Source organism: Betta splendens, chromosome 2 (assembly GCF_900634795.4).
Source record: "Betta splendens chromosome 2, fBetSpl5.4, whole genome shotgun sequence".
NCBI classification, from domain to species: Eukaryota; Metazoa; Chordata; class Actinopteri; order Anabantiformes; family Osphronemidae; genus Betta; species Betta splendens.
Genome location: NC_040882.2, coordinates 17697072 through 17723850, shown reverse-complemented (window position 1 = coordinate 17723850; position 26779 = coordinate 17697072). Strand labels below are relative to the sequence as shown.

Below are 26779 nucleotides of genomic sequence, written 5' to 3'. Positions count from 1 at the left end.
CATTACGATTCCCCTGGGAAGCGCAGGTCCGGTGATGAATGAACAGCCACCTGGGAAATATTGGAGCCGATGGGAGCCATTTTGGCTCCATTATTCTCAATAAAAGGGAGGTCAACGCGCCCCTCTTCGCCTCCCCCTCCCTCCCCTACGTGTCATTAAAAAGGCCTCCGTGAATGGAGCAGAGGAGCATCATTAGCGCAGAGATGAAAAGAGACCGCGGCGTCTTGGAGGAATGCAATAATGTGCCTCATAGAACGACGCTCACGAGCGATAACCTGCTGTGGGTTTGTGTTTGAAGGAGTGCTGTGCCTCTGCTTCGTGTACAGTACAGGACGCGCGTGCTTGCGTGTGTGAGAGGGGATAAATATGAAATGGTGTTTGAGGAGTGATTGGTTTTCCCAGCCTGTGTTTTAAGGGAGGGAATGCAGGTGTGCTCCGACGTGTAAGCCGGCTCGCGTGCTTACAAGCATTAGGGCGGCGCTCCTTCCCACGGCGTCATCAAATTGTTTCTCCCTCCACCCCCCACACACACACACACCGCTCCGCTGTGGCTGGAGATTGGAGTCTTGACCCATCGCCTTGAGGACGATCTCTATCTCACGCTGGCATCCGACAGTTCATGATGAAAGCACTCGAGGTCTTTATCTCAACCCTGTCCTCCTGCTTTACTCCTTGACTTCGCTTTCGTTTACATCCCCCAGTTGTGGTTTGCTGAGATTAGAGTCTGATATCAGTACAGCACCGTTTGTCTTTTGGGTTGTGGTAAACTGTCCAACAATTACAGAAATTACAGCAATTTATTGTAACTGGCAAAATGGCTTCCTGCAATAGGAAAGTACTCAGATACTAATATATTTTACACAGTCTATCTGTGTGTTTGATGAAACATCGCAATCTGTGTTTATATGGTTAGAAATGATGTAAATGGATGAATCACTGTATAAACCATGAACCTGACGTCTGGGGTCGTGTGCACAGAAAATAGCAAAACAAGCCAAAACCAATGTCCCTGAGTCTCTACTGTACGAGCAGTAAATGAGGCTAGAGTTGACAAAAGAACATCTGCCTCAGTTGTACGCTGCAAATGACTGACACCACAAATAAAGTAGCGATAACAGGACTCGGCTGTCAGTTTCCAACTACTGATAACTAATGTGGAGGAAAGCCATCATCTTAAAGATGTCATGAATTTTTTTCTGTGTCTTACGAACAGTCACATAAACGTAAAAGCTTTGAGCTTAACTCAACTGAAGTTATGTTGTCAGTCATTGTTTTTCTACACAAGCAAAGGTTAATTGATATCCTCAGGAACGGGTTAAGCCTTTATTCAACTTCATGATGCTTGGATCAAGCTGGTCCCACCTTCAGCAAACATGCCTGAACCTGCCGTGACCCTTTGTCTGGCTCTGTAAAGCCATGATGCTCAGCCTGTAAATGCCTATGGGCTCATGGGAAACAATACAGTACTTGGCCTCAGTTTTACAGAAAATCTAACCACAACCACAGAACATACTATCAGTGGACATTCTCAGTCCATTGATAGTATAATAGAGGCTCAGTCATAGCATCTGGAGAAGCTGCTTGGATCCGCACAGACTCTAAAATGCCCATCTTTCGTTGTGAGTCTATGTATGAGTCAGTCATGCGAAATATGGCCCGATGCGTTGATGTCTGTTGTTTATCTCTAATATGAATCTTACAGTAATTTATATGCGGATGTGTGGCACAGGGAGTGTAATGTCGCTGGGCTGTCGTAATGCAGCCATGTTCCTTTGGCTGCATTTTAAAACACCTCTGTGACAGCTCCAGTCTCTCTCATGTTTTGCTTATGTAATGAGCCCCCTCCACCACCACAGCTGAAATGCAATTATCATTTGGCTGACACCAAAATGCGTTTTCTCGCCTGTGGCCACTCACAATGCTGTTTAGAATTTCTCAACTTAAGGCGAGGGAAACGGGGAAAAACGCACTCTCTCTCTCTCTCTCTTTGTTTCTCTCTCCTGTCGTCCTACTTTCTGAGAGCGAGCTGGAAAAAAAACGTGGGGGAAGAGTTACGCGGAGGGGGAGCGGCTGAAGAGGAAGAGAAGGTGGCGAGACAGGATGGAGCAGGAGGCGGAGTGGAGGCATGATGGGAATAAGCGGAGTGAGGGAGAGTTTCTGGGAGGATGCGATAATGAGGGCAGTTAATTCAGCAACAAGGTGTGAGAGGCAGAGATTAGCCTGCTAGCAGGGCGATGCAGGCCACAGATTTTCTGCTCTGAATGGCTGTCAGTGAGGGCTGAGGGGCCGGGAAGGGCCACCGCGCTGAGAGAAGGGCATCGACGGCTGTAATTAAGGAAGTGTTTGGGTAAATATTCATTGATAGCTTGGATGGATGGAAGGGGGAAGAAAGGGGGGAGGAGAGGCCACAAGAGCTCCCCATGAGTTAAATGTTGGTTAAAGAGGTCGGTTCCTTTCTCCAATCACAAGCTGCCATTTTACTGAGATGATATTTTCTCGAGATGTTTTCTCTCATGTATCACAGAAAATACTGACCTCTCTCTCTCTTTCCTCACAGCAAAGTGTTTCTTTTCAAGTGATCAGGAAACAGTGGCTGAAGGTTCACCACAGGAAACCACGCCAGCAATGCCAGTTGTCAAAACAGCCTTTGACAGTCTGATATTTTACTTACTGAAGAACGAGAAATATAAGCTGCAGCAGATGCAAGGGAACATGCAGAGAGGGGCTTATTATTGATCTGAAATATGGCAGTGTGCAGTTTTGATGAAACCTCATGACCTTTACGGTGTTGGAGGGCAAACTCTGCCTCTCAAACGCTTCTCTCCAGTACATCCTCCGCTTCATCCCTTTATCTCCCGCTCCATCCCCCTTTGCTCGTCTCTGCTTATTGTCCCGGGCCTGTGCCTAAATGCAGCTCTTTCATCTTTGTTTTTATCTGTCAGATCAGTGAGGCGCTAGTCCCACTCCACATAACTCCTCAAAATATAAAGTTAGAAAGTCTCCCAAATCCGGGCAGATCAATGGATAAGGGTTGGCAGGCCTAGCTAATGGAATGCAGCTCGTGCCCTAGATTGGGATGTTTTCCTTTTCTCTTGGCTGTCCTCAAACCACCATGAAGCCATTAAAACGGTACTGGTGCTGATGGTGGAGTCGGGCAGAGGAAATACGTGAATGGCGACTGTATTTTATAGCTACTATATGTATATATAGTATATATACTGCACACACACACACACACACACACACACACACACACACACGCACACGCATAAACAATGCATAAAACGTGCTGCAGTAAGAAGTTAAAACAATAAACTCAGCCCCCCCCATGCCTGATGCTTGAGCTCTGCTGTTCTGCAATAATGCTTCGTGAAAGCATTTACATTTTATTAGTCTTTAGCATGAAATGTGGGTAAAACTACAATAATAGGAGCCTAGCAATAAATAAACTGTAAGTACTGTACTGCTCATCTCCCAGGAGTCCCTGTGTGCTACACTTTGAATATAAAGCAGGGAGTCGCTAAAGGGAACAAATAGCTCAGCCGAATTTTCCCTGCACAAAGGAAAATGACAAACGGATCCACGGGCGAGCCTACAGAGAGAAAGGGACAAGTCCTGGACGGCAACATGAATGGACAGCGCAAAGCAAACGCGGCACCGAAGGGAAAGACTGAGAAAGACGCCGGCGCTGCTAGTGATGTATGACTGCACCGCCGAGCCTGCACAGGAGGAGAGCGGAGCAGGAGGAGCTCCAGTGGGCTTTCTGTGATTACATTTTTGCTAAATGGGATTAGCGAAAGGGGGTGAACGGTTGGATGCACTCAGCCCAGTGGAGGAAGAGAGGAAATGCTCATAAAAGATGGATATCTTTCCTTCACTCGCTTTATCTCGCCGCTAATGGCATTTTCAGGCATCTCTCGAACAATGAGTGCACCGTCTCTGTGAAGTTCATATCGGCACGTGTTGCGTGAGACGGAGCCTGCCTGCGTTCAGCAGAACTCAACAGGGTGGTGATACAGTAGCTAACGCAGCTTCATTATGAGAGATGCTCAAAGATGGTACATACTGTACCTAACACAATTTAGGTAAAGAAGTCTCAGAAAGTCACCTTTTTTAATTAGTAATGGTTGATTTGGCACATCTGGTTGTAAGATGTTTCATATTATTGTCCAATTACTGCTACAATAGGGTGCAGGTACAATAGCAGGTGCCTTAGTGCGGCGCAGACTCGCTCCTCCCTGATAACAGAGACTTCTCTGACTGGAGCCCGAACGCTGTCCTCTGAGTGACTCTGAAGCTAAATTAAGTGCTGCAGATGGAAAGAGAGCAGCGTGGGGCGCTGCCTCAGTGAGCATCACTGATGGGAGACAAAAGACAGTTTCATTCCTCTATATACTGTAAAAGTATTGTAAGAATGATTTGTAGGAAATACTATTCAATAAAACACTGATGCAATATGTCAAAGTGAAGCATTTTCCGTTGGGGGGTGCGCGGCAGCAGGGCCATCGTGGAGTTAAGGTGAATTATTACCAAACCAGCACACTAAGTCATAGTTAGCAGTGCAGTGAGAGAGTTAGAGCTCTCTGTGGGGGGTGCGCTGCATGCGATTTGTCAGAAAAATACTTTACAGTCCCACTGACCTGAAACTCTAGCATGTTGTCGAGAAAGTCTAACAATTCCTGCTTAATATTTCAGAGGGTGTGAAGCGGTGTGCAGTTGCAGAAAAAGACCTTGAATCTCATAGTCAATTTGTTACAAGATGAAAAAAAGGACTGAAAGAAAGTGACAGGAGGCATTGAGGGATTCCTGGAAAAACCGGTGTGATCACAGAAAAGAAGCGTTTCAGACAGAGAAATTAAACCAACCTGTTCAAAAAGTGGAACATGGAGCTCTCAACATAAGCAGCACTGAGATTCGTAAGGTTTAGACATATACTCTGTATCGTTAACGCTGCCTTACAAGCTTTACTGTGAAGTAACAGGCTAAATGCTGCTTTCAACGTTTTAATGATGACTATTAATCCACACACTTTAACACCCAGGTAAAATCAGCCTCCTCCCCATAAAAATGTACGATGCACTGATTCACGACGAGCTGTGTGCTACCGATTCCAGACCCGAGTGCAATAGTAGAAAAGCTGGAGTAATTATCCCAAGTATTGTCCTATCAATAACCTGAAACCCCAGCGATGTAATAATCCTCATATAAAGCAAGTGGGTTCAGTTATGAAACATGAAAACTGCAGCTGCTGCGCTGAGTTGATCTCATGTAATGTTCTCTGGTCGCAGTCAGCACAGCTGTTGCCCGTGACTGGTGAGAGTGAAAGCGAAAGCGTTATTCATAGCCCGCGTTTGGAAAATGGAAACGAAGTGCCGAATTTGAAGAGTAAAAGCAAAGCAAATGAGCGCGACGACGCTGAGGCGGTCTTCTGGTTCTTCCAGGCTGGTTCCGACCCCGACGCCGACAGAAGCCTTCGAAAGCCGAGCTGCCGAGCTGTGGCTAATTGATGTTGAGGCGCAGATTTCTATGTGTAATTGTGTTGTTTTAAGCCAATATCCAGCTGCAGACCGAGCCTGTAGACAGGTGCAGCCCATTTAGCAGAATAAACCACCCAACATCTGGTGATTAGAATGGACTGATGACCAATAAGGTTCGACCAATCTGCGAGGAACCTCAGATCGGACCCGTCCAGGCTGAGCAGGCGCCAACCTTCCTCCACCATCTTACTGTTTGATAAGTAGTCGAGAGTGATACGGGGCAGACGAGACCGCCCCCGCTCCGGCCCCCGATGCCTTGGTTCTTGTCAGCACTGTACTGTAACCACTGGCACAGCAGAACCGTAAACAAGATCATTTACATGTAAGGAAGGCACTTAGGGAAAGGCTCTTACCTGCTGTGACTTTCACTGGTTTGAAAAATACACAAATCGGACCTGTGATGATTGTGTAATTTGACAGTCTGTGTAGGCCAATTTGGATGCACTGATGTCTGCCTGCATCCCAGACCAACCTTTTGAGTCTTTTTTGTTGATTCATAGTGGAGAGAACACCTCCTTGCCACTAGTGCCAACTAATATATGCTACTATATAATCAGTTCCAATCTGAGTTTCAGACTCCTCATCCTGCACAAACCTGAACTGTCAGAAGGTAAAATCAGCTCATCTGTAAGAGTTTGATGCACAACATATGACATTAGCTGTCGTTTTATGACAAAGGGATATTGGTCCGTGTGGTGTGAGCCAACAGAACCTGACAGCAGCGGCTTCAGGCTGCAGTCCTTGCAGTCATTTCCAGCTTGTGTTTGCCATATTCATTTCATATTTATCTTTGCTGACCAGAAATGGAAGTAATGTATACCTCCAGATAGGAAAACTGAAATGTTCACTTGCAGAGTCTCTTTCGTTTGCTGAGTGAATCTAAATGGCATTGATATATAGCATGATCATCACCCTTGGGGCACCATTTACATTTAAGCTCGGAGTTGGAAAGGTTACAGATTCACAATTGAATGAGTTGTCGTCTTCCCTTCGCCTCCTCCTCTGGACCCACCATCCGGGTTTCGTCTCAATCCAAAACTATCAATCAAAGTAATTAAAAAGACATCACTGAAATGTCAATGTGCTGTAATAAAGCTTATTAATGATGCCCACATTTCGTGCTGGAGCTGTCAAATGATGGTGGGCCAGATGTTTGCAGCGAGAGGGAGACTAGCTGTTAAAAGACCCGTAATCACTAATTGTAAGGACCTGGAGGATCTTTATTTCCCACGAGGGTTCATACCTATAAAATGCATTTACTTTTAATGAGTAGTTTAGGTTAACTTTACAGTTTTGTGTTGTGTGAATGAGATGAGCATGTGTAAAGGCAGTAGTACAGACAGGTCTGAGTGGAACATTCAGGACCCCTTGTACCACAATGTCCTTCACAACCAGCCATGGTGATCACGTGACCAACAAGGTTCTGACGCACATGGAGGTGACAGGACTCGATAAAACCAAAAAAAATGGAGGAGGAACTAGAGGGGGAGGGTCGAGTGAGAGAACAGCGGGGGAAAATATAATAAAGAACAAAGCGCCAGAGGCAGTGGGACATTATTACAAAGTAAATCACTCATCCATCCTCACTCAAACAGACAAAGTGACAGGTTGTCAGGTCACTTGACCAAACGCTCTCATCTATGCCGATTATTGCAGCGGGGGACGCGAGCGTGCGAGCCGGTCCAGCTGTTCGCTCGGACAGCGCCGCTCGGACAGCGCCGCGCGGACGCTGCGATGCAGCAGGCGGCCATTAGCGGAACATTACCGGCATCAGACGGCTTTGCTGCGCTGCGGCGGCGGGTGCCAGACTTCGGCAGCTGCACTCTGCATTCTGTTAGCTTTGCTTAGATTGTATTTACTCATCTCTGGTGCGGGGCGGCCCGGGCGGAAGCGCCGCCGGGCCTGCTGAGTTGTTTCGCTTTGCATGCTTTGCCAAGATAATTCTTCAGCGGATGAGTCTGCAGCGACATGTGGCTGCCTGGAGGCTCGGCGCTGTCACCAGCAAGGCATGAAAACACAAACATGTTCCCTCTACCTCGAACCTACCTTCTTAATTAATAGGCTAATAGGATCTTTGCTGAGGCCTTGGTGTCTAAAAAAGAAAAATCTTCACTCCCAACCTTGTACTGGCCCACAGGGAACGCCGCCGAGTGTAAATAGTGTTTACTCATTAGACAGAAGGAGAGAAGTTGCCAAAGTTGCTCATTCTGCCCACTCGCTGCAGCGAGACAATGCCCGTTCTGCCAAAGCTGCGAGCGGAACCGTCCAAAACAGATCCATTCACTGAATTCTGATCTAAAAATACATTGTGTCGCATCAACCGGAGGATCAAACGTGAATTCGAATCCCATGACGTGCGCCCATGGTTTCTCCAATGCGAGCTGACAGTCACGGTTCCTCACGGTCAGCTGAGACACGCGCACAGCAACGTGGCTGAGGCACCCCGACTACCGGACCGGTGAGCAGAACCGTCCCACCGCCGGGGCGGAAGGCGCCAGATGCTTCGATTTTGGCTGCGAGCGAGGGCGCGACAAAAGGCTGGCAGGCTGCGCCGAGCGGCGTGATGGAGAAATCAGAGCCAGGAATGAGGAGGCCGGGACGGGGGGATGGGTGGTGGTGGAGGAGGAGGCAGAAGTTCACATGGAAACAGTTGAGCAGATGACGTCTCGGTGACAGACCACACGATCGCCAGAATGGACCTGACAGATTCAGAGCACTCAGATAAAGGTTAGACGAGCGCTGGAAGAAGCGGGCGAGACGAGGAGAAAACAGAACATGAGCGAACTCGACCAGCTGCGGGTAAAAATATACTCTATGCACATTAAAGCAGCGTGTCATATTATTAAGAGAAATCGTTTCTACAGGATGTCTCTTATAGGTCCGGCCTTTAAGGGCTCTGTCATCACACGGCGTCTCACACTGGACCTGGGCCTGCACAATGTGGCCACATTGAACCACTCCAACAACGCTGATGCGCCTGGTTTGTTCCTGTACTTCAAGTATCAGTGTCCAACATATGAACAAATAAATAGAAAGAAAAGGGCTAAAAACATATAAACAAACATAAAATATATAAACCTCGGTCCTTGATTACGATCCCGTTCACAGCAGCTGTAATCAATCCCACACTATGGCCTCCTGGATGTCACTGAGCCAAACGCTGGAAACTTCATATCGATTCATCTTCTCTGAATAAAAGCCAGCGATATAAAATTATGTCCAATGCCCTGTTAGATAGTAAAGCTGCCATTCTCTGCATCTCTGCATGGCTAATAAAAAAAGACGTCAGCGCAGATAAACACAGACAGCTATGCATCAGACGGTGATTGCTTAATCCATAGAGCGAATGTTTGGGAAACTCAATGAGACGTCTATAACCAGCGTTTCCAGGCAGGCCCACGGGCGGATGTGCCCCGTAAGTGTTCTTGGAAGCAATAAAGGGCCGTACATCATCCCGAACATACTTAAAGTCAAGATTCCATCTACTTGCGTTTCCCTTTACCTCGTGGCCCGTGACACGTGCCGATGTCGCGCCCGAGCGGGCGCGGAGCTGAGCGCGCGCGCGCTCCGGGCGCAGTCCTCCCGACAGATCTGATTAAAGCGTGGGTTCCATCTGAGGTGGCAGCGGTGGCGTCCCAGCCCAGGGCTCATTTATTTAGGAGTGGGAATAATGAATTCTTTGTGGCACCTCATCTCCCAATCAGCATTAATCTGGCTTTCTGCAGGTACACGACGCAGCAGCAGCAGCAGCAGCAGCAGCTTTTTTTTTCAGATTCAGGCGCCCTGAAGACGCTAATTTTGTCGGGGTTCTGCCGTCTCCTCCGGCTTTTTCACAACACGGACTGGTCGGCGTGCACGCAAGGCCTTTCATCGTGTCATTGCCGTTTTGCTCGCACTTTACTGCCCTCCATTGTTTTGTACTGATGCGTGAGAGTACCTACAGACTGCTCCCGCGCCAGAACCTTTCGCGGCGCCAGGACTCTCGTGCTGCGGGGCACGCGGCGCATGCAAACGCGCATTCACTTAAACCAATTTGTGCCACAGTCGGACGAGGAAGTCATTTACCCTCCATTGAAAGAGGATGAAAAGAAAGGCAGGGGATTAAGCACAGGCCAATTACAGAGTCTAACTGGAACAAATGCATGGCAGGGTCCGGAGTTTTCACCGTACAAGTCAAAGAAGAGGCTGAAGGGACCGAAGGAGTGAAGGTCACATGGAGTTTCAGATAGTAATGGCAACCATATTATTTATATTATGATTACAGCAAACCAATCCCCAATGTATGTCTAAAAGCCAGCAGGGGGAAACAGTTGGAAGGTTTGGATGAACACAGATAAGATCCAAACGTGCAGAGACCGCGCGTGCATGTGAGCGGCTCAGGGCAGGTTGAATCCTCATCGTGACTTGATAAAGACTGAAAGGCTCCATGACACGGTGGCCTCAGCTGACATGAACCCAGGTGGAGTGACACAGAGCGGGCGAGAAAGGCCGAGGAGGGGGCCTCGCCGGAGGGCGCGGCGGAGTGACGTGAAGGTCAGCGACAGGCGCTCGGCGGGAGACGGCGGTCCAGGCGGCGCGGGGACCTGTGATGTGCACGACGCACGCCATATTCCAGCCATCGGCGCCGGTCCACGTCAGGCTCCTGGCTGACGCAGGTAGCGTGGAGCCACGCGATTCCCGGCAGACTCAGAGCCAGCTCCGTCGGAGAGTCTGTGCATCGTTCACTGTGGATCCAAAATGGCTGCCGGGAACAAACGTGAGAGAGCCCAAGGGCACGGTAGTAGCTGTACAGCAAATAAAATGAAAGGGGGGGGGCTCTGATGGTGCAGACCTGCACTCACTAGCATCAAAGCAACACACCGAGCAGCACCGCAGGACACTGGGAGGAAGTTTGCAGTGTAATTAAAGCTGGTTTCAACTTCGCTAATCAGCAGGGAGCGGAAGACGAGCGCCAGGTCCTACTGGCATCTGCTGCTAATGTCCTCCAAGACTAAAAGCAGCCCTAACAAGCGTCATAGCTGCATAGGTTTATTGGTGGAGCGTATGGGACCGTACCTCAAGGATGGCGTAATGAAGTGTTTAGATTGTGCAGCTGGTGCTTTTTAGGGAGATATCCTCTCCACGCTGTGGAATGTAAAATTACAGAAAAAAAAAAAGTTTTGCGTATTATGCTAGCGCTTCCTGTTTTATGTCCCCTGACGTTTTTATTTCTGTTGCAAAACCCGCTCCTAATAGCGGGCGCACACATCCTGTGTATGCTTGCTAAACTAGGAGGACACTGGGAATGATCAACAGCAGACAAGCCTTATTGGAAGGAGACGCACACAGGTGTTTTCTCTAAGTATCTGTCGCCCGCCGCCATCTGCCTCACCCTCCGATGAAACGAACCCGTGCACGTGTAGCCGAATGCTAAAAGGACGGGCCACGCCCTCCCCTCGGCGGGCCGCGTATCCGGCAGATTAGGGTGACCTTACCTCCTCTTCATCTCCAGACAGACATTAGACTTTCTAATGTGGCTCCAGACAGAGCGGGGGGATCTCATTTCATAAATGCTTGCCTAAACGACCCACTAGGCTGCGGCTCCGGCTTTACTATTTCCTTTTCATTTTTGTCATTCCGAGGGGATAATTAAGCGCCGGGGTCCTGGCGGAGCCGGCGGTGGAGGGACGGGAGGCTGGGATCCTCCTCTCCACTCTCTTTAAGGGCAACGATGCTGTGTCACTGCTCTCTACAGGGAAATGAGGTCTTGTAAGGTGCTGTCTACTGTGCATCCTGTTCTATACCTTTCTATTCTATGCATAACTTCTATATATGCTTTTTCACCACTGTTCTACGATCCAGTTTCTTTACTGAGGCTTTCTGACCTCCTTAGGCCTCTGCAGGTGAACTGACTCCCCCTTAGCCTGTCCAACAAGCGTCAGTCCACCTGTCCTCATGCTCTCTGCTAATTATTAGCCAGGCATGTGAATCTTCATTCTGAGAGCAAACTTCCACTAAATCCCTGATTACACTTATGCTTTACTAATCATCAAGCCAATAAGTGGAAAACACCCTTTCCCCAAATGTGCTTCACCTCACTGAGCATCCACGTGGAACGATGGCCTGCGTGGGGTTTAGTCTGTAGCCTCGCAGAGCGCACGCAGTGTACAGGTCCTAATAGAATATAAACCACCGTCATCACTTGGAGCCGTCTCAGACAAACCTCAATATTCCACGACCCTGCAGAGTTACGCGCTGAACACTGGCGGTGCCGTGCCAGCTGCCTTGGCTGACTCCCTCCATCATCAGGCCAGATGTGCTGCTAATTGTCATGGCAAGCGTGGCGTCCCGACACCCCGCCGTGACAGCTTCCAGCACGGGGGGGGGGGGATTTATGAAGCATGATACTGTAAGCGCGTTTGCGTGTCTACGTGACGCTCTGGGTGTGAAAACTTTTCCTTCCCGCTTTCACCCTTGGGATGAGGCGTCGCCGTGCCCGTGCAGTCGGCCTCATTGGCAGGTGGAATGGAGGCCGAGCCTTGTGACCTAAACAGAAAGTGCAGCTGCGAGCCTGGTGGGTGGGGGGGTGGGGGGGGGGGGGGGGGGGGGGGCGGGAGCACCGGAGCTGAAAGGCGCCACTCCCAGCCTCCTGACCCCGAGAAGACTGACTGATCCGGGCCCCGCGAGTAACTGGGGCTCGGGTATGCCCTCCTCTTGTTTACGCATCTCATTTTCTCTCTGATGATAATACATCTGCTGCTTGTGGAAACAGGCTACTGTTCGCCATTTCATCTGTTGATTAGCAGGACAATTGCTTTTGACCAAGTGGACCCAGAGAAAGGCATTACCGCGGCTCAATACATCTGCCTTATGACTGCCAGTGTAAACAGCTCTGAGACGCTGTAAACGATTGCTGTTAATCCATCAGGGAAATGGTCTCCTCGGCCTTGACGATTGCCTTTTTCTAATCATTGGGACTGCCAGCTTTGATAACTATGCCCTATCTGTCACATGTGTATGGATTGCGCCCTGGTTGACTGAGCAAAGATTGCACGGAAATGTAAACTGGTGAGCAGGTGGAATAAGTAAGAAGTAGGGCCGGCCCCATTTGTCAGCAGCGATGACAGCGGTCCACGTTGCGCGGCCATTCATCACGCCGCCGGAGCCGTAATGCGGATCGTACAAAATCCAGTGCACTTTGAATGCTACGCGGCGCACGTGCATTGTACATGAGTCAGCGGTAACAAAGTACAAAGTGACGTCCAACCTGGTCACCATGGAGGGGGCTTGGGCTCAGCAGAGGAGCTGGGGAAGCTAATTTTCAACCGTGTATTAATCAAACAGGCATGTGGGTTCAGCTAATTGCTCTGGGAACACGTCCAACTAGCGAGCCCTTTTTTTCCCTCCTCGAGCTGGCCCAGCTCTTTGCTGGGGAGATGAACAGCCTGACAGCTACTAGCCGAGCCTTAGCTGACTAGGACGGATCCGCGTGTCCGGAACGCACACGGACCCGTCGCCTTGCGACTCCTCGTACGGCCCTAATGAGCCCCGGCCACCGCTGAGCACCCTTCACCAACCTTCTGCAAAATGTCGGATTCTCTGCTGCGGCAGGTACGTTTGCTAATCTGCCCACAGCCTTAAACGTCTCACATCATACCCCGCGCTGAAATAATGTCAGCACATTTTGCCTTTTCCAGGCGCTATATGCAGACACTGTTTCCTCTCCCCATTATAGCCAGACTGGCAAAGTCTTCCTCCTTCACTTGCACCAGCTCTCTGGAGCCTTTTTGCTACATCAGCTACGAATACAAGGGCACTTATGCATCATATCATTCTGAAGACTGGCTCTGTGTAAGTACAAGTGCTGACTCAGCAAAGTTGGCGAGGAGGCGAGAAAGTGAATATACAGTAGCAAAAGAATCAGGAAGACAGGGAGCTAAGAATGAGGAAACAAACAAGTCTAACCTCAACCCAACGGATGCAGCTTTGATTTGTCAAGGAACTGCATTTTGTCAGCTTGTGGGTCCACAATGAAGCTTTATCCTGTTACTGAGTAATTCATTTTCCTTGTCAGGTTCTGATCACTCTACTTCCATCAAGTGTCTTTTCATCTCTACCCTGGAGTAGAGATGAAACAGACAAGGTGTGGTTAAAAACCAAAGGACTAGAGGCTGTTGCTGATTCCTGCAACTGATCCGGAGGAACCTGCGAAACAAGTCCCAGCGGCGGCAGCCACTCAATGAATGATGAACTTCCTTCTTCTGTGAAATTGCGCAGGATATTACGACGACACCAATCCTTCAATCACTTATTAGAGGTTTCTCCCCTGTGACTTCGCTTCCCCTAAATGCTTGGGAGGGCGTATGTAAAATTGCTTTTCCTCAGCGACAATCAAAGAGTCTGTGAATTGTCTTCAATGAATATTCTTCTTCAGTCTGACACAGTTTGTTGTTTCCCTTTGTTCTGGATTTTTTTTTGCATCTTATAAATGTGTCAAAAAAGAAATGATCTTCTCCCTTTTCAGGTCTCGATTCACACAGCTCCCCGTGAATGCTAGCTTAAGGGAAACAAAAGGCTGCTTTTGGGTTTTGTTTGCTAAAGCCATTTGCAGCTTTGGCTGCTTGTGTGTTTCCCTCAAACTGACCCCCTCCGAGGAGAAAGCGCGAGAGGCTGAACGGTAGCCGCAATGAATCAAAGCGAGCAAGTGCTGCGCTATTTTTTTCCCTCTAACCCCTCCTCCTCCATCTCTGATCAAATTGAGAGCCAATTCTCACACAAAAGAGGCTCAAAAGAGGATACGGTCGATGAATACTGTCTTACAAACAGCAGACAGATTGTTGCTGAAAAGAAGGAAAGTGGGATTGCAAAAGCATTAGGCGGCTGCAAAATTTGTGTATTTATGTTGTCAATATAAATGACATGTAAATGTGATGCTTAAAAAAAATAAACAACAGCCCTGCTACTACTGGTTACTGTGGGGAAACCTGTCCTGCATCAACCCTCTAGTTTCACCATCCCCTCAAATTCACCCCAAATCTTTCTTTACAGGAGATTTATCAAACCAATACAGCAGCTGCAGCAAGCGAATCCTATTTGCACCTTATCAGCTGTGTGATGGCACATGAAAGATTCAGCAGCGAACATCCATAGGGCGGTGAGTGCAACAGGTCTGCGCAGACCTCCAGGGCCCATCACGCATCGGTTAGCGTCAGGCCGACAACAGGATTCCATCTCTCGGGGAGAAGAGCGAGGGGCCAGTCGACTTCTCCCGCTGATCAGTGAACTAAGACCTCCGACACCCGTATCAGCAGGGATGGATTACTGGTAAAACTACTCCTCGACCCGTAGAGAGGAGGCTGATAAGGTTAATGTGCGGGACACAAGGACAGTTTCATTTCAGCTCAGGAAGAACAGAAACCATTCATGTTTTGGTTTCGTTTTTTAGAGGTGGAATTGTTCTTCTGAAAAAAAATATTGCTGGACTAATCCTAAAACCATTAGTCAACCAAGCTCTGATTAGGTCTGGATTTTCCAATGTTTTTTAATACTTTTACAGAAAGACAAGTGCTGAATCTGCACACTCATATAACCTACATGAGTTGAATTACCTTGCATTACCTTGGGACTTAATGTACCAATATTGGTAAGTGGAATTCAGTTGGTTGTATATATACAGTAATTAATTATTACTATATATTTACATTTACTAGTCAGAACTGAGATCAGTTTCACTTCTCTGATCAGAAGGTTTGCATAATACTGGCTGATTTACAACCTGTCTGAGCATCTTACACTCTGGATGACTTAGCTGTAGCCCTGTTGCTGATTTCCCAGGCTGGATTGCAGCGGCTACTTAAATCAGTATAGAGTACAGTATTATCTTAAGGGGTGGGATTGTCGAGCCCGAGCTTCAATAAACATGTGAAACGTGTCTTTTATTTATTATTCACATTCTGCCCCCCATCTCTCTGCAGCAGCCCCAGCTCCTCCCTTTGTTGTTTTTGAAATGAAAATGAGAGGACGAGAGAACAGCTGCACGATTAACTAATTGTAGCTGGCCTGTGCTCGCTCACCGTGTCTGTACAGGTGTCTGCCCCCCCCTCCCCCCTCCCTCCCCCATCAGTGGAGTTTAACTGGCTGCTGACATTTATTAAGAGCTCCTTTATTCCTCAAAGGGACTTACAGTAAAGGAAACCTGTGTTCGTCTTATCTTTGCTCCACACCACTCGCCACTCTCACGCCAGACCAAATTTATGCTGACAGCTCCACATTTATTCCTAACGCTGTTCATTTTCAGAACAACAAAAGCACTGAATAATGAAGTAGTTTTTGGGCTGCCAGCAGAAGAATGGCTGCTGGATTGGAGAGGGGCGACTGTGGGAAGATGCATTCATCATTTTTGACTAGAGCATATCACAGAGTGCTTGGAGACACAGACATGTGTGCCCTGCATGGATGAGCAGATGTAAACATCTCTCTCTCTCCTTTTCTACCTCTCACGGCCTGTGAGACTCTAACAGCCCATCTTCCCCTCTGTGTCTTTTCTCCGCTTTAGCCCGTGAGCCAGGTTCTTTACCTACCTACCGCTCCTGCTGCACTTTCAATCTTTCCTTTTGTGCTTGACTGTGTTCAAGGTATACACATCCTCCCCGAGGTAGTCAGTGCTGAGATAAGAGCAGGAAAAGACTCGGCAACAGTGTTTGGACTTAAATCCTACCACCATTTTAGGATAGAGGCGGAAAAAGTTCAGAGCACATTTCTGGACTCACTCACTGAGTCTGACTGTGTTGATTTCTTGTCACAGAAGCGTAATGGTCAGTGTTTGGGCAATGAGCTATAGATATGCTTCTCTAGGAAAGTGGGCTGAAAGTAATGTAGGATGCTCATTTGGTGGTCGATTGAGATATTAGGGGGCGGGGGCTCAAAGTGGTTTTGCAATCGATAGAAGACATAAGCTTTATTAAAACACTACAGAGAGTCAATAGGAAAACTTTCATTGAAAGGGCAGCAGATGAATTATAAATGTTGGGAGATATGAGGGTCAGCCAAAGTCCAAAAAATGATAAATACCATGCTAACAGGTAGCTTTCAATGCTGCTCAGACAATCATACAATGCGCACAGGGAATAAATTAGATATCAAAACAGGGAGTTTGCATACAAGCACTGCAGGAAATTGGTTTGTGTTTAAAGGTGATGAAAATGGAGCATGTGTCAGCATTACGAGTTAATAATGGGGGAGAAAAGTTTTAACGAGACCAGGGAGAATAGCGCAGACACCTGTGCATTCAAACAGAAAACAAGCACATTAGTCACAGAGGATCGTTACGAGTGGGAGCAGATGAACTGGAATACAAATGGTGGCACTGCTTCTAATGACTAATGCTGGGTTGCGTTGGATGAATTGGGCCAAATGAACGTCTGTGAGGAGGGGGGGGGCTGGCTAAAGTGCATCCAGAGGAAGCTCTGGGCTGAGTGAGCAACGATGGCATTTGGAGAGGAGCTCGCAGTGGTCTCATCCTCCGGGCACCGCACTAAACGCAAAGTAGAGCCACCAAGTCCACTCTAAACTTCTTTTCTCTTTCCAGCTTACATACTTTTCCTGTTGCACCCCACCCCAGGCCTGTACTCCAGCCTCATCATATGTTGAGGACTGAGGGGACCAGTGCAGGCATCAACTTTCAACCTGATTCACGCAGATGTCTTATTTTATCACTCTTCTATTACAGTGAGACCACATTAAGGTTAACAACCACTTTTTCACTGTACCTCTGGACAAAACTATGACACAGTACAACCAGTATGGAAAATAGCGTACTGTGTTTCCAGTAATTTACAGTCTGCAGCATATAAAGTCCTGGGTGCGATAAGAACAAAGAAGGAGCAGAAGAGCAGTAAAATGCTGCGGCTGCTGAAACGGTGAGGTGTGAAATGCATCATAAAAATGTATCTTGTTAAAAAACGTGGGATGAATAAATTATGTTGGAATGACAGCTTCAAAATGACTGTATGTCTAATTACAGGCTGTCCTGCGATAAACAAACAGACAAGTGAATATTATAGGTGCGTTGGGATGTTGGGTGCAGTTTAATCCTTAAGTGGCAGGCTCACGTCAGTTACAACCTAATCTCTAGGATTAAAATCTCCCACAACAAACGTGAAATGTCACACGAGGACCCTTTCGAGCGGCGAAGGCGTCAGCGGCGGCGCATCACAGCCGCGGCTGCACGCATCACGGTAAGAAGTGCGTCTGCGCGAACTGAACAGAACCGAGCAGAGCAGTGACAGCAAGAAAATGGCCGAGAGTGACAAGAATAACAGAAACAGTGTTGTTCCGCCGTCCAGGATGATTATTGAAGGTGCTCCGGCACTGAAGCCCTTCAGACAGCTCAGCTCTCTTGGACCCTAATAGCTTATCGATTCTGAAGGCTCATCCACCACGTTGCTTTTCACGGAACACAATGACCTATGAGCGGTAACGATTGCAGCCATGTTAACAATATGATTGTGTTTTTCATGGACTTACAGCACATTTTAGCATTTCATCAATTGGAAAATGCTATTGTAATTTATGTACCGGTAAAATGTGAAAGGCTGTTTTCAGGGACCATTATGTGATGTTTATTTATATGGGTTAAAAACAAATATTCAAGTACTGTATAGCTGCTTCTGGCTACTGAAGCTCTGCGCAGTATCTACTTCAGCAGTAGTGAGTTTTTACAAAGAGCCTTCCAAATCCCCCCAAAAAAAGAGTCCTAGAAGAGGCTCTCGTCTGAAGTGACCATATGCAGCGCTACAAGGCGCTTTGTCTGTCAGGCAGCAATTAAATTCACGCTGTGTACTGGCCTCCACGAGCATCGGCGGTCAAATGAAGGGATTGCAGTAATGAATGGCTGCCCATGAAAGGACACGGCCGCTGTGAAGGAGGAGGAGGGATTCACAGGACAGGTGAAGCTCCTCGTCAGTTTGACTGTGCAGAAACTAGCTGCCCATATCGAAACCTTTAACGCATTATATGCCCCCCCGCAGCTCGGGCTCACACCCTGCCATCAGTCAGTTAATTAATGATGCTAACGGGAAGAGTTAATTGAAACCCTGTCAGACCCTTGCTGACTGAGAGGAGCACGTGGCGGCTGCACTTGTCAAAGCCAAGCGATGAGGCCCCATCATTCTGCGCTCCATCCCTCTGTCTGCGCCTACAGGTCTGGCTCCTACACCCGACGGGACGGAGGTGAGCTCACAGGAAAGGCGGCGTCCGTTTAGGAGAGGAAAGGTGTGAACGGTGGACATACTATAAGAGGGAGCGGCGGCATGTGAATGACTTTGTACAGTAATGGTAGCATGTACAAGAGGGACTGTGGAGCTGTCTGCTGGCCGCCGACAGCTAGTTAGCGGTATATGTCTGTATGCGCGTGTAGATGCGTGTGCCCACCCCCCCGCAAGCGTGAGCGTTCCCGTGGGTGGGGAGCGGAGCATAAAAGGCTGCGCCGCTCTCTGACACGTTTATCCGCATCACCATCTGCTTTATCTGACGCCAGCGTCTCTCAGCTCCCGCGCCGCCCCCCCGCTCCCCTCGCTACTCGTCTCATCCCGCGCCGCCGTCAGGCGTCACATCCCATCCGTCAAGCCCTAATTAAACATGTGCTGGTTTAAACCCTCGACACGTGACCTGCGGCTGCCGAGCGCTGGAGATGTTTGTGAAGGAGGAGGCGTGTTTCTCTAGCTGGCCCGCAGTGGGAGCTGAAGCAGGCAGGTGAGGCTAATGAAGTCAGATGCCGCACTTCATGTTGTGACTGTGGGGGATGCCGGCCCCCGAAAACGGGTGCAGACGGGGGCGCGCCGGCTCTCCCCATGCCTTTCTCCATCAGCATGTGTCACGCGCTTAGAGAGGGGTAAGTGTGGGGTCAAGAGGAGAAAATATAGCCTTGTTCCCCCAGCGCCCCCCCTCGCTCCCTGCCCCTGCTCAAAGCAGACAGCCGTGGTGAGGAATGGCTCCCTAACGTGTAATCAGAGGCAACCCTTATTTAATGCTATGAGCCGGGGCCGGACAGCCAGTGATGGAGGTACTCGCTGTGCACTGTGCACCGGCCCATAACTGCAGATGAGACACTTCCCACCGAGCAGTTAGCGCGACAACTTGCCAGCTGGAAATGTAATGACTGTCAAATGTGAGCGGTGTCTGCGAGGAGGACGATAAATACAAACAGGCAGCGCTCGGAAACATTAAAACTTGTGCTAGTCTTGGTTTAAAAGGTGCATCTAAACAAACTGCTGCTACTTATTTAGCCATCTGTCAGGCAATTAAAAAAAAAGAGTCTGAGAGAGGCTCATGAAAAGAATTGCCTTATACGTGCTGCTTTCGTCATTAATGACTCATCTCTCTGTGCGTAGTTTGTGTTTGAGGCTTTATTGTTTTGAGTGGACAGAGTTATATAAAGGATGCTGTGTTCTAGGAGTGAGAAACGCTAGCTTTGTTCCTGAACCTGCATTGTCATTTATATTATGAGTCATAAAGCTGAAGACGGGGTTTGTGTTCGGCCCAGGTTAGATTTAGGCTTTAGGAGGCCTTTGTTTGCCACGCAGGTTGTTGTGGGTGCAGTCCCGTCACCTGAACCAGGCAGCAGTAGATAGGCATGAAACAGGCGTTCCAGCCAGGCCCAAATGAAAAGCGGCGCCTCGCGCGTGCACGCTTTTCAAATTGCCAGCGTTTGTGAGCCGGGGGGGAAAAAAAAAATGGACACATTCAGACTGAGACTATCAAGTCAGCACAAAAGAGAAGAATGTGTTTTTGTTTGCACTGGGATATGACTGCAGGGAAGCACACTGCTGCTACAGTATAAGCTCATTTCTGTTGCATCTCAACAGCCACACGGACCACTAGCACAGATGAATTCCCATGGTTTACGGCAAAGCCTGTGTTAACTGCTAACTGTTCCATTTAATCACTGATATGCAGGATGGGAGATTTATCCAGCCTGACTTCATATCTCTCTGCAGCCATCTTACCCAGAAATCTCACACCGCAGGTCCTGAGGGTGGAAATGGATTGGCAAAAATGATGCCCCGCTGCCCCAAAGGACCCTTACAGCAATAGTCCATGATAGCTACCGTCGGTAAACCAATGCGAGCTATGATGCAAAAACGCTAAAAGCCAACCACAAACACATTTAGGACAATTCATTCCTTTGAGGTCACCGTAGGAGCAACATCTGAGCACACCGGGCTGTTTTAACATTCATCCGAGAGGCTTCATCCCTTCTACCGACACTTGTGAGGTTGTGTGGTAGTTAACTCGAGGGAACAGCCAGTCAATAGACGTGAAGAAAAATAGATTAACAGCTCAGACCAGAGATCTGTAGTAGACCTGTAGCACCCTGCTACAACCAGCCTGTTTGGGCTATTCTGATGATTCATCCCTCTGGCCTTTCCCGGATAATGAATTTCAAGTCTTTTTTTAATCGAGAACTCTCAAAATGTCAACTAAAAAGTTTACAGCACATTCAGACACACACTGAAAATAATTAGGGATGGGCAAAGGACAAGGATGTGGCATGTCCTTCCTAAACGAGCCACAGTCAGCACATTCAGAATAAGTAGCTTCTTCCGCAAGCTCGACTTCACATCTCCCGCCCTGGGGGCCAGATGACAACATGTCAGGAAGATGTAGTGAGTGATGTCCTGTCCTCTTTCAGGTAAATGGACTGAACTGGAGGCGGCGAGTGGCATGAAAGAAAAAGGGGGCTTGTAGGGGATGAAGGTTATATAAAGGGACGGGTGGTTCATGGAGATAAGAAATCCTGGTGGTATGTTATTATCAGACGTGCCCACCAGAGCCAGCAGCAACAGACAGAGGAAGCGTCCGTCAATAACCTGTTATATCCTGTAATTACACGACATGGTGGTGATTTGACTCAATGGGCTGACATTGGAGAAAAAGTCTTTTGGATGTTTGCTTTTAAAATGCTGAAATTCCGTAGTCGTCTGCAACAAAGCAGATTTATAGGATTGCGGCCACGTTAAAATAGGTCAATCAAGACGAGGAGCTGCGAGGTCCCATTAGAGTCCACGCAACAGGCGAACCTGGAATGAAAAGTGAAGTGCTATTTTTGCACCACGAGCCAAAGCCATGGAACGGTCCCAGGTATTGGACCTCCAGGCCACCATCACCGTTTGAACGCGGAGCTATTTCGCAGTTTGATTGGGTCCGTGAGGCCCCCATCAGCTGGGATGATATGGGGCCGCGGCTCCCGGGTTCGCAGGTCTAATTTGCCTGTACTTCTCCCCTCAAAGAGAGACGGGCATAATTAACAGGGCCCAAACACCCACTATGGGCTGAACAGAGTCATTTAGGGGAGCGACTCGGGAGGAACGGCAGCAAATGAAATGTAATTGCAGCGGGAGCAAAGGAGCCGGGCTGGTGTGTCGGAGGCACTGGTGTGTGCGCGAGAGGGAGAGAAAGAGAATGAACGGACCAGACATGAGGGAATGAGGGAGTAAATGAAAGACACAGAAGTTAGATAGAGAATATGCACTTGAGAGCAGCGCGAGCAAAAGAATGAGTGATGAGGGACGGTGAACCGTGGGTACAGATAAACAGCGAGGAGCCTTTTCCTTCAGGTTAGACTAAAAAAAACCTAAAAACTCGAGATGAAGTTGAATCAAAGTTAAAGGATACGATCGCTGAAGGATTTTATTTCCCCCTCCGTTACACTGGAGCCAAATGAAATGGAGATACCGTTGATACTTTTTCAATTCAAAACTGGAATTTGCTTTCAAAAGCAAAAAGAATTTGCTCCCGTCATGATACCGCCATCAAAACGTCTCTCCATTTCAACATTTCTCCCATTAAAGTCAATTGGTGGACTCCAAGAATCACTTTATTGTCTCTCTTTATTCTATTATATTCTAATTAGATTTAAAAGGATCACTGGAACGGAAAATGTTCTAAAAATGACGGGAATTGACCTTTAAAGCTGAAAACTGAAGCGGTTGACCTTTGCTGCCTCGCCATTTCAAATCCAACATCATTTGTTGTGTCATCTGCATTTACATCTGTAATCTTTTATGATTGCAGTCATTATCATTTTTATTGCTCATGTTAAGAGCATCCAAATTAGCGGTGACCTACACGGTGCACGCACCAGCCCCTGCCCCTTTTACTCCGACCAGCCCCTTCCTCTGTCCCTCTCGGCTTTGGACCGGACGAGCGGTGACCCTGGGGTCGCCGCCGCTCCTGTCGCTTCCGGGCACCGGAGCCCAAACAAATTGGGGTCGCCGGGACTTTGGAGTGGTGCGATCACACGTACCCGCGCACACACCCCTGCAGGTGGCTGAGTCAAGATAAGAGTTGATGCATGTGATAGTGTCTTAGAGTCCAAAGGAGCTTCAGGGCACCTCGCCATCTTTTCCACCAGCTGCTACAGTAAACACTGAAGTGGAGTCGATCTCAGTTACCAGGTGTGGTCCTGGTAGGCAATTAGCAGAAAAGCCCCTGTTAAAATGAATATGAGCTATGGATGTAAAATTGGGCAGAAGGAGCACTGGGGTCAATGACACGATTAGCGCCATCTAAATGCGTTTTTAAATGCCTGCTGCCCCTTAATCGCCGGTGAAAGTCGCCATTAGAGGTGGTTATAGTGACCTTTAAGCCTAACATATGAAAGCAATAAAGGCAGAGATGAGGCTAATAACTACTCTGACAGGGGATGAGGAAAGATGCTGTTAGGCGATTAGTCATTTTCTGGACCCTGCACACACCGATTCCTCTCACTGACCCTTGCCAGGACTACACACTAAATAAAACCTACACGCCGCTTAAAAGCAGCCCATTCATACTCAGCTGCAGACGAGACGGGTCCACGAGCCCAGAGTGAATGGATCTTAAGGCGTCGGACACGAGGAACACGCTGTCCTAGCAGCTCTCTCTGCTTTAAATCTCAACAGCTTTAAAAGGCTGTTCATCCAATAAGACCTCATCGTGTTTCCCAACTAAACTAATAAAGCACTAATAGGTCATATTACAACAAATCATGGCCAAGCCAAACTGGGTGTGTTACATCTTGAGCAGTTTTACTGTTTACTTTCTCCTTACTTGACATTATTATTGGTCGCTTCTTTGTTCCCATTCCCTCATCCTGTTTTCCACATCCATTCATTACATCTCGTCTCCCATTCATCACCCCCCCACCACCACCCACCCCGTCATTCGGCGGTGACTTACTATGTGCAGCTCCAGGTAATCTCCCAGTCCCTTGGCGCTCTCCACCCTGACCAGAACAGCCTCCTTCAGCTGCGTGCTGAAGCCCACTGCCAGCCGGTCTGCCCGCGTGCTCGGCCGGTCATTGGGTGGCCAGGTGTATGTGATGAGGGCTCCGCCTCGCCCGAAGATGTACGTTGTCCCAGCTGCAGGCACACGGGAGAGAGAGGAGGCGTCGTCACTTACTTGCAGCGGTAATAAACACAAATCCTGTTCACCGTCTCGTCAGGCAGAAGTCAGAAATTGTGGGAAAAACAATTAATGATGTTTTTCCGATTGCAATGACACTTAACATAACCAGCATTTATGTTTTCACCCATCCCATATTTATGTCATGCTGCAGCCTGCAGCTTAGAATTAAAAGTAAAAAAATGCGTCTCACTAAATTAAAAGGCTTCAGAGTTAGAGTTATTATGAGAAATAAAAAATCGAACCCGGTCACAAGATGAATTATGCTGAACAGCATTCCAGCTTGAAACCCATTAGCGTCTTATTGTCAGTGTGTATGTTATTATCATGTGCAGCATTAGCGCTGGACCCAGAACCCACGTCTCACTCCGCCGAGCCGCCGCCGTTTCTGCTGCCCTCAGCGGCGCCGCATTCAAACCGGGGCCAGCTGACAAACCTCGTGTTGGCTACGCTGTCAGTTTAACCAGCACCGCTCGACGCTAACAAAAGAAACTCCTCAGATCTCCCTGTCAAGGGAACTGTGCCTCAACAGTGTTTTGAGTTCCAGACGACCAACCTCCCGCCTCGCGCACGGAGCGATGTCACGTCTGAAGTGTAGCGGAGGAGTTAGGGCCTGGCCGGGCGCCAGGCGGCAGCGGGGGGCGACGGGCTGTGGCTGGGAATGGAACCGGCGACCTCTGCTCGACCCCGTGGGCCGTCTGCGTATACGATGGTACATGAGGCCGCACGGAGACACTGCAGCACATTCAAAGCAGCCTCTGCTTAACCAGCTGCTTAGGGTCACGAACCCAACCAAGATGGCGGCTCGCCCTTGCTGATACATGCTTCTGAACCATCATATGTTGACTATATTTATCATGGGTTCACACCACTGATCTCTGTTTTCCTCCCCCCTGCACATATTTCCATGTTGTTGTCTCATTGTGGAAATAGTGCTGGGTAAACAGGGGAGCCCAGATGAATTCGAGTCTTCGTCGCAGGCAACTAACCGATGGTGAAGACGAGCGTTTCCATGCAGCTGTTTGAATGATGCTATTACTGAGTCATTTCCACTCAGGTATTTTGTACGGAAACCGGCAATGAACTCGAGAATATTAAGTGATGTTTTCATCCGGCTTATTAACTCTTCAGCATTTTCTCAAACCAAATGAAGAAAATAATAATTATGGTTGTCAATCAATTAACCACGCACGCACGCACACGCACACACACACACACACACACACACACACACACACACACACACACACGCACGCACACACACACACACGCACGCACACGCACGCACACGCGCACACACACACTCTTTGTGCTCAGGTTGGACGGGTTGGAAAGCAGAGGCTGTGACGGCCGCAGGGCTGACGCCAGGCTTCACGCCCTCCTCATCGCACACAGAGGAAAGACGGGAGGCATGTGGTCTTCCTGTGTGCACACACGCTCGCTCACTCAGCTACCTGACACTTTCATTATCTAACAATCCGCTGATAGCCATTTGAAATCAGCTGACACGCACAACTCTCCCTCACCCGCCCCTCCTCCTCCTCCTCCTCCTCCTCCTCCTCCTCCTCCTCCTCCTCCTCCTCCTCCCAGCGGAGCGAAGCCCTCTGCTCGGCTCTTGTTTTCTTGAGGCTGTATTATTTTAGCTCTGACTAATTATCGCAGCATGGCAAGGAGGGCTATAAAGAGGTTGTATGTTGAAGGAGGGGGGAGGAGAAAGGATGAAAAAAGACAACGGGCCACGGAAGCGGCGAGGAGGGAGGAAGGCAAACAATGAATTGTGGATGGAGGCGAGAAAAAAGTTGGCGTTCTGCTCTTTTTTCTCCCGTGTTTATTAGCTTTGTACTGTAGCACCAGAGCTTCGCCGAAACCGCGTGCGAGGCAGCTGTGGAGGAGGAAGAGAAAAGATGCCTAAAATGGCCGACAAACTGAGGGAGGAGAGCCATGTTAAGATAGTGTAGATGAGAGCGGATGTTCTCAGATGTTGGTGAAACTGGTTGATGGAACTGACGCGGTTTGTCATCGGTTTTGGGGATAATGGGGTGAGAAGCACACAGATGGAGATTAAACACGCCAACTAACATAGGACCGCCTCAGGACTGCGACACCGGAGCTTTTACATGTTTTTGTGTTTTACATGATTACATGTACCATCAGGCATTAAGAACAGCCATTAAAACATCCATCCAGGTTCTGGGCATGAATACAGTTACTGGAGTGTTTCTTCTTATTCTCTATCATTAAAATAGATCAAAGCTTTTACACTGTTTGCTACATCAAGCAACTTAGTTTGTTTGTATGATAATATTTCAAAGTTTAATGCTCATCATTTTAACCAAACAGAGAAATGCAACTATTTCCGACAGTTTGCTGAGATTTTGCTCTTTTATTTATAGTAATTTGATATTGGCTGATGTGCAGCGGAAAAACGGAGCTGACCAGCACAGCAGGAAATGCAGAGTTTAAAATTGGGCTGGTATCATATTCTGGCTTTAGGTGAAGTTTAGAGCATCTACTTAATATTTCACAAACCTAAAAAAACATACTGCTGCTAGTGTTTTTGAGCAGCTCTTTTGACTACACAAACCGATACAGCTACTTACTATAGGGCAATATTGAACCAGAGCAGTCACTGTGGCCCATCATGAGCCTTTGCTTGGACTCACCCCCCTTTATTACTAGTCTACGTCTCATTTAAGGTGTACTAGGAGTCACACACGGCACATATTGCCGCGCCACGTCTTACAGCACACTCATTGAATACCACCCCTCCCGTGCGGAGCGACCGCCATATGCTCCGGCTTCCCTAGAGAGCTTCCCAC

General features: G+C 48.3%; 1 protein-coding gene across 1 annotated transcript in view; it reads right to left on the bottom strand.

Moving 5' to 3' along the window:
• The window catches only part of nrxn2b (neurexin 2b), a 437402-nt gene that overhangs the window by 54260 nt on the left and 356363 nt on the right, over window positions 1–26779 (bottom strand). Inside the window, 1 exon segment of the mRNA XM_029166692.3 lies at window positions 23736–23917. Within this exon segment, the coding sequence (XP_029022525.1) occupies window positions 23736–23917 (182 nt within the window).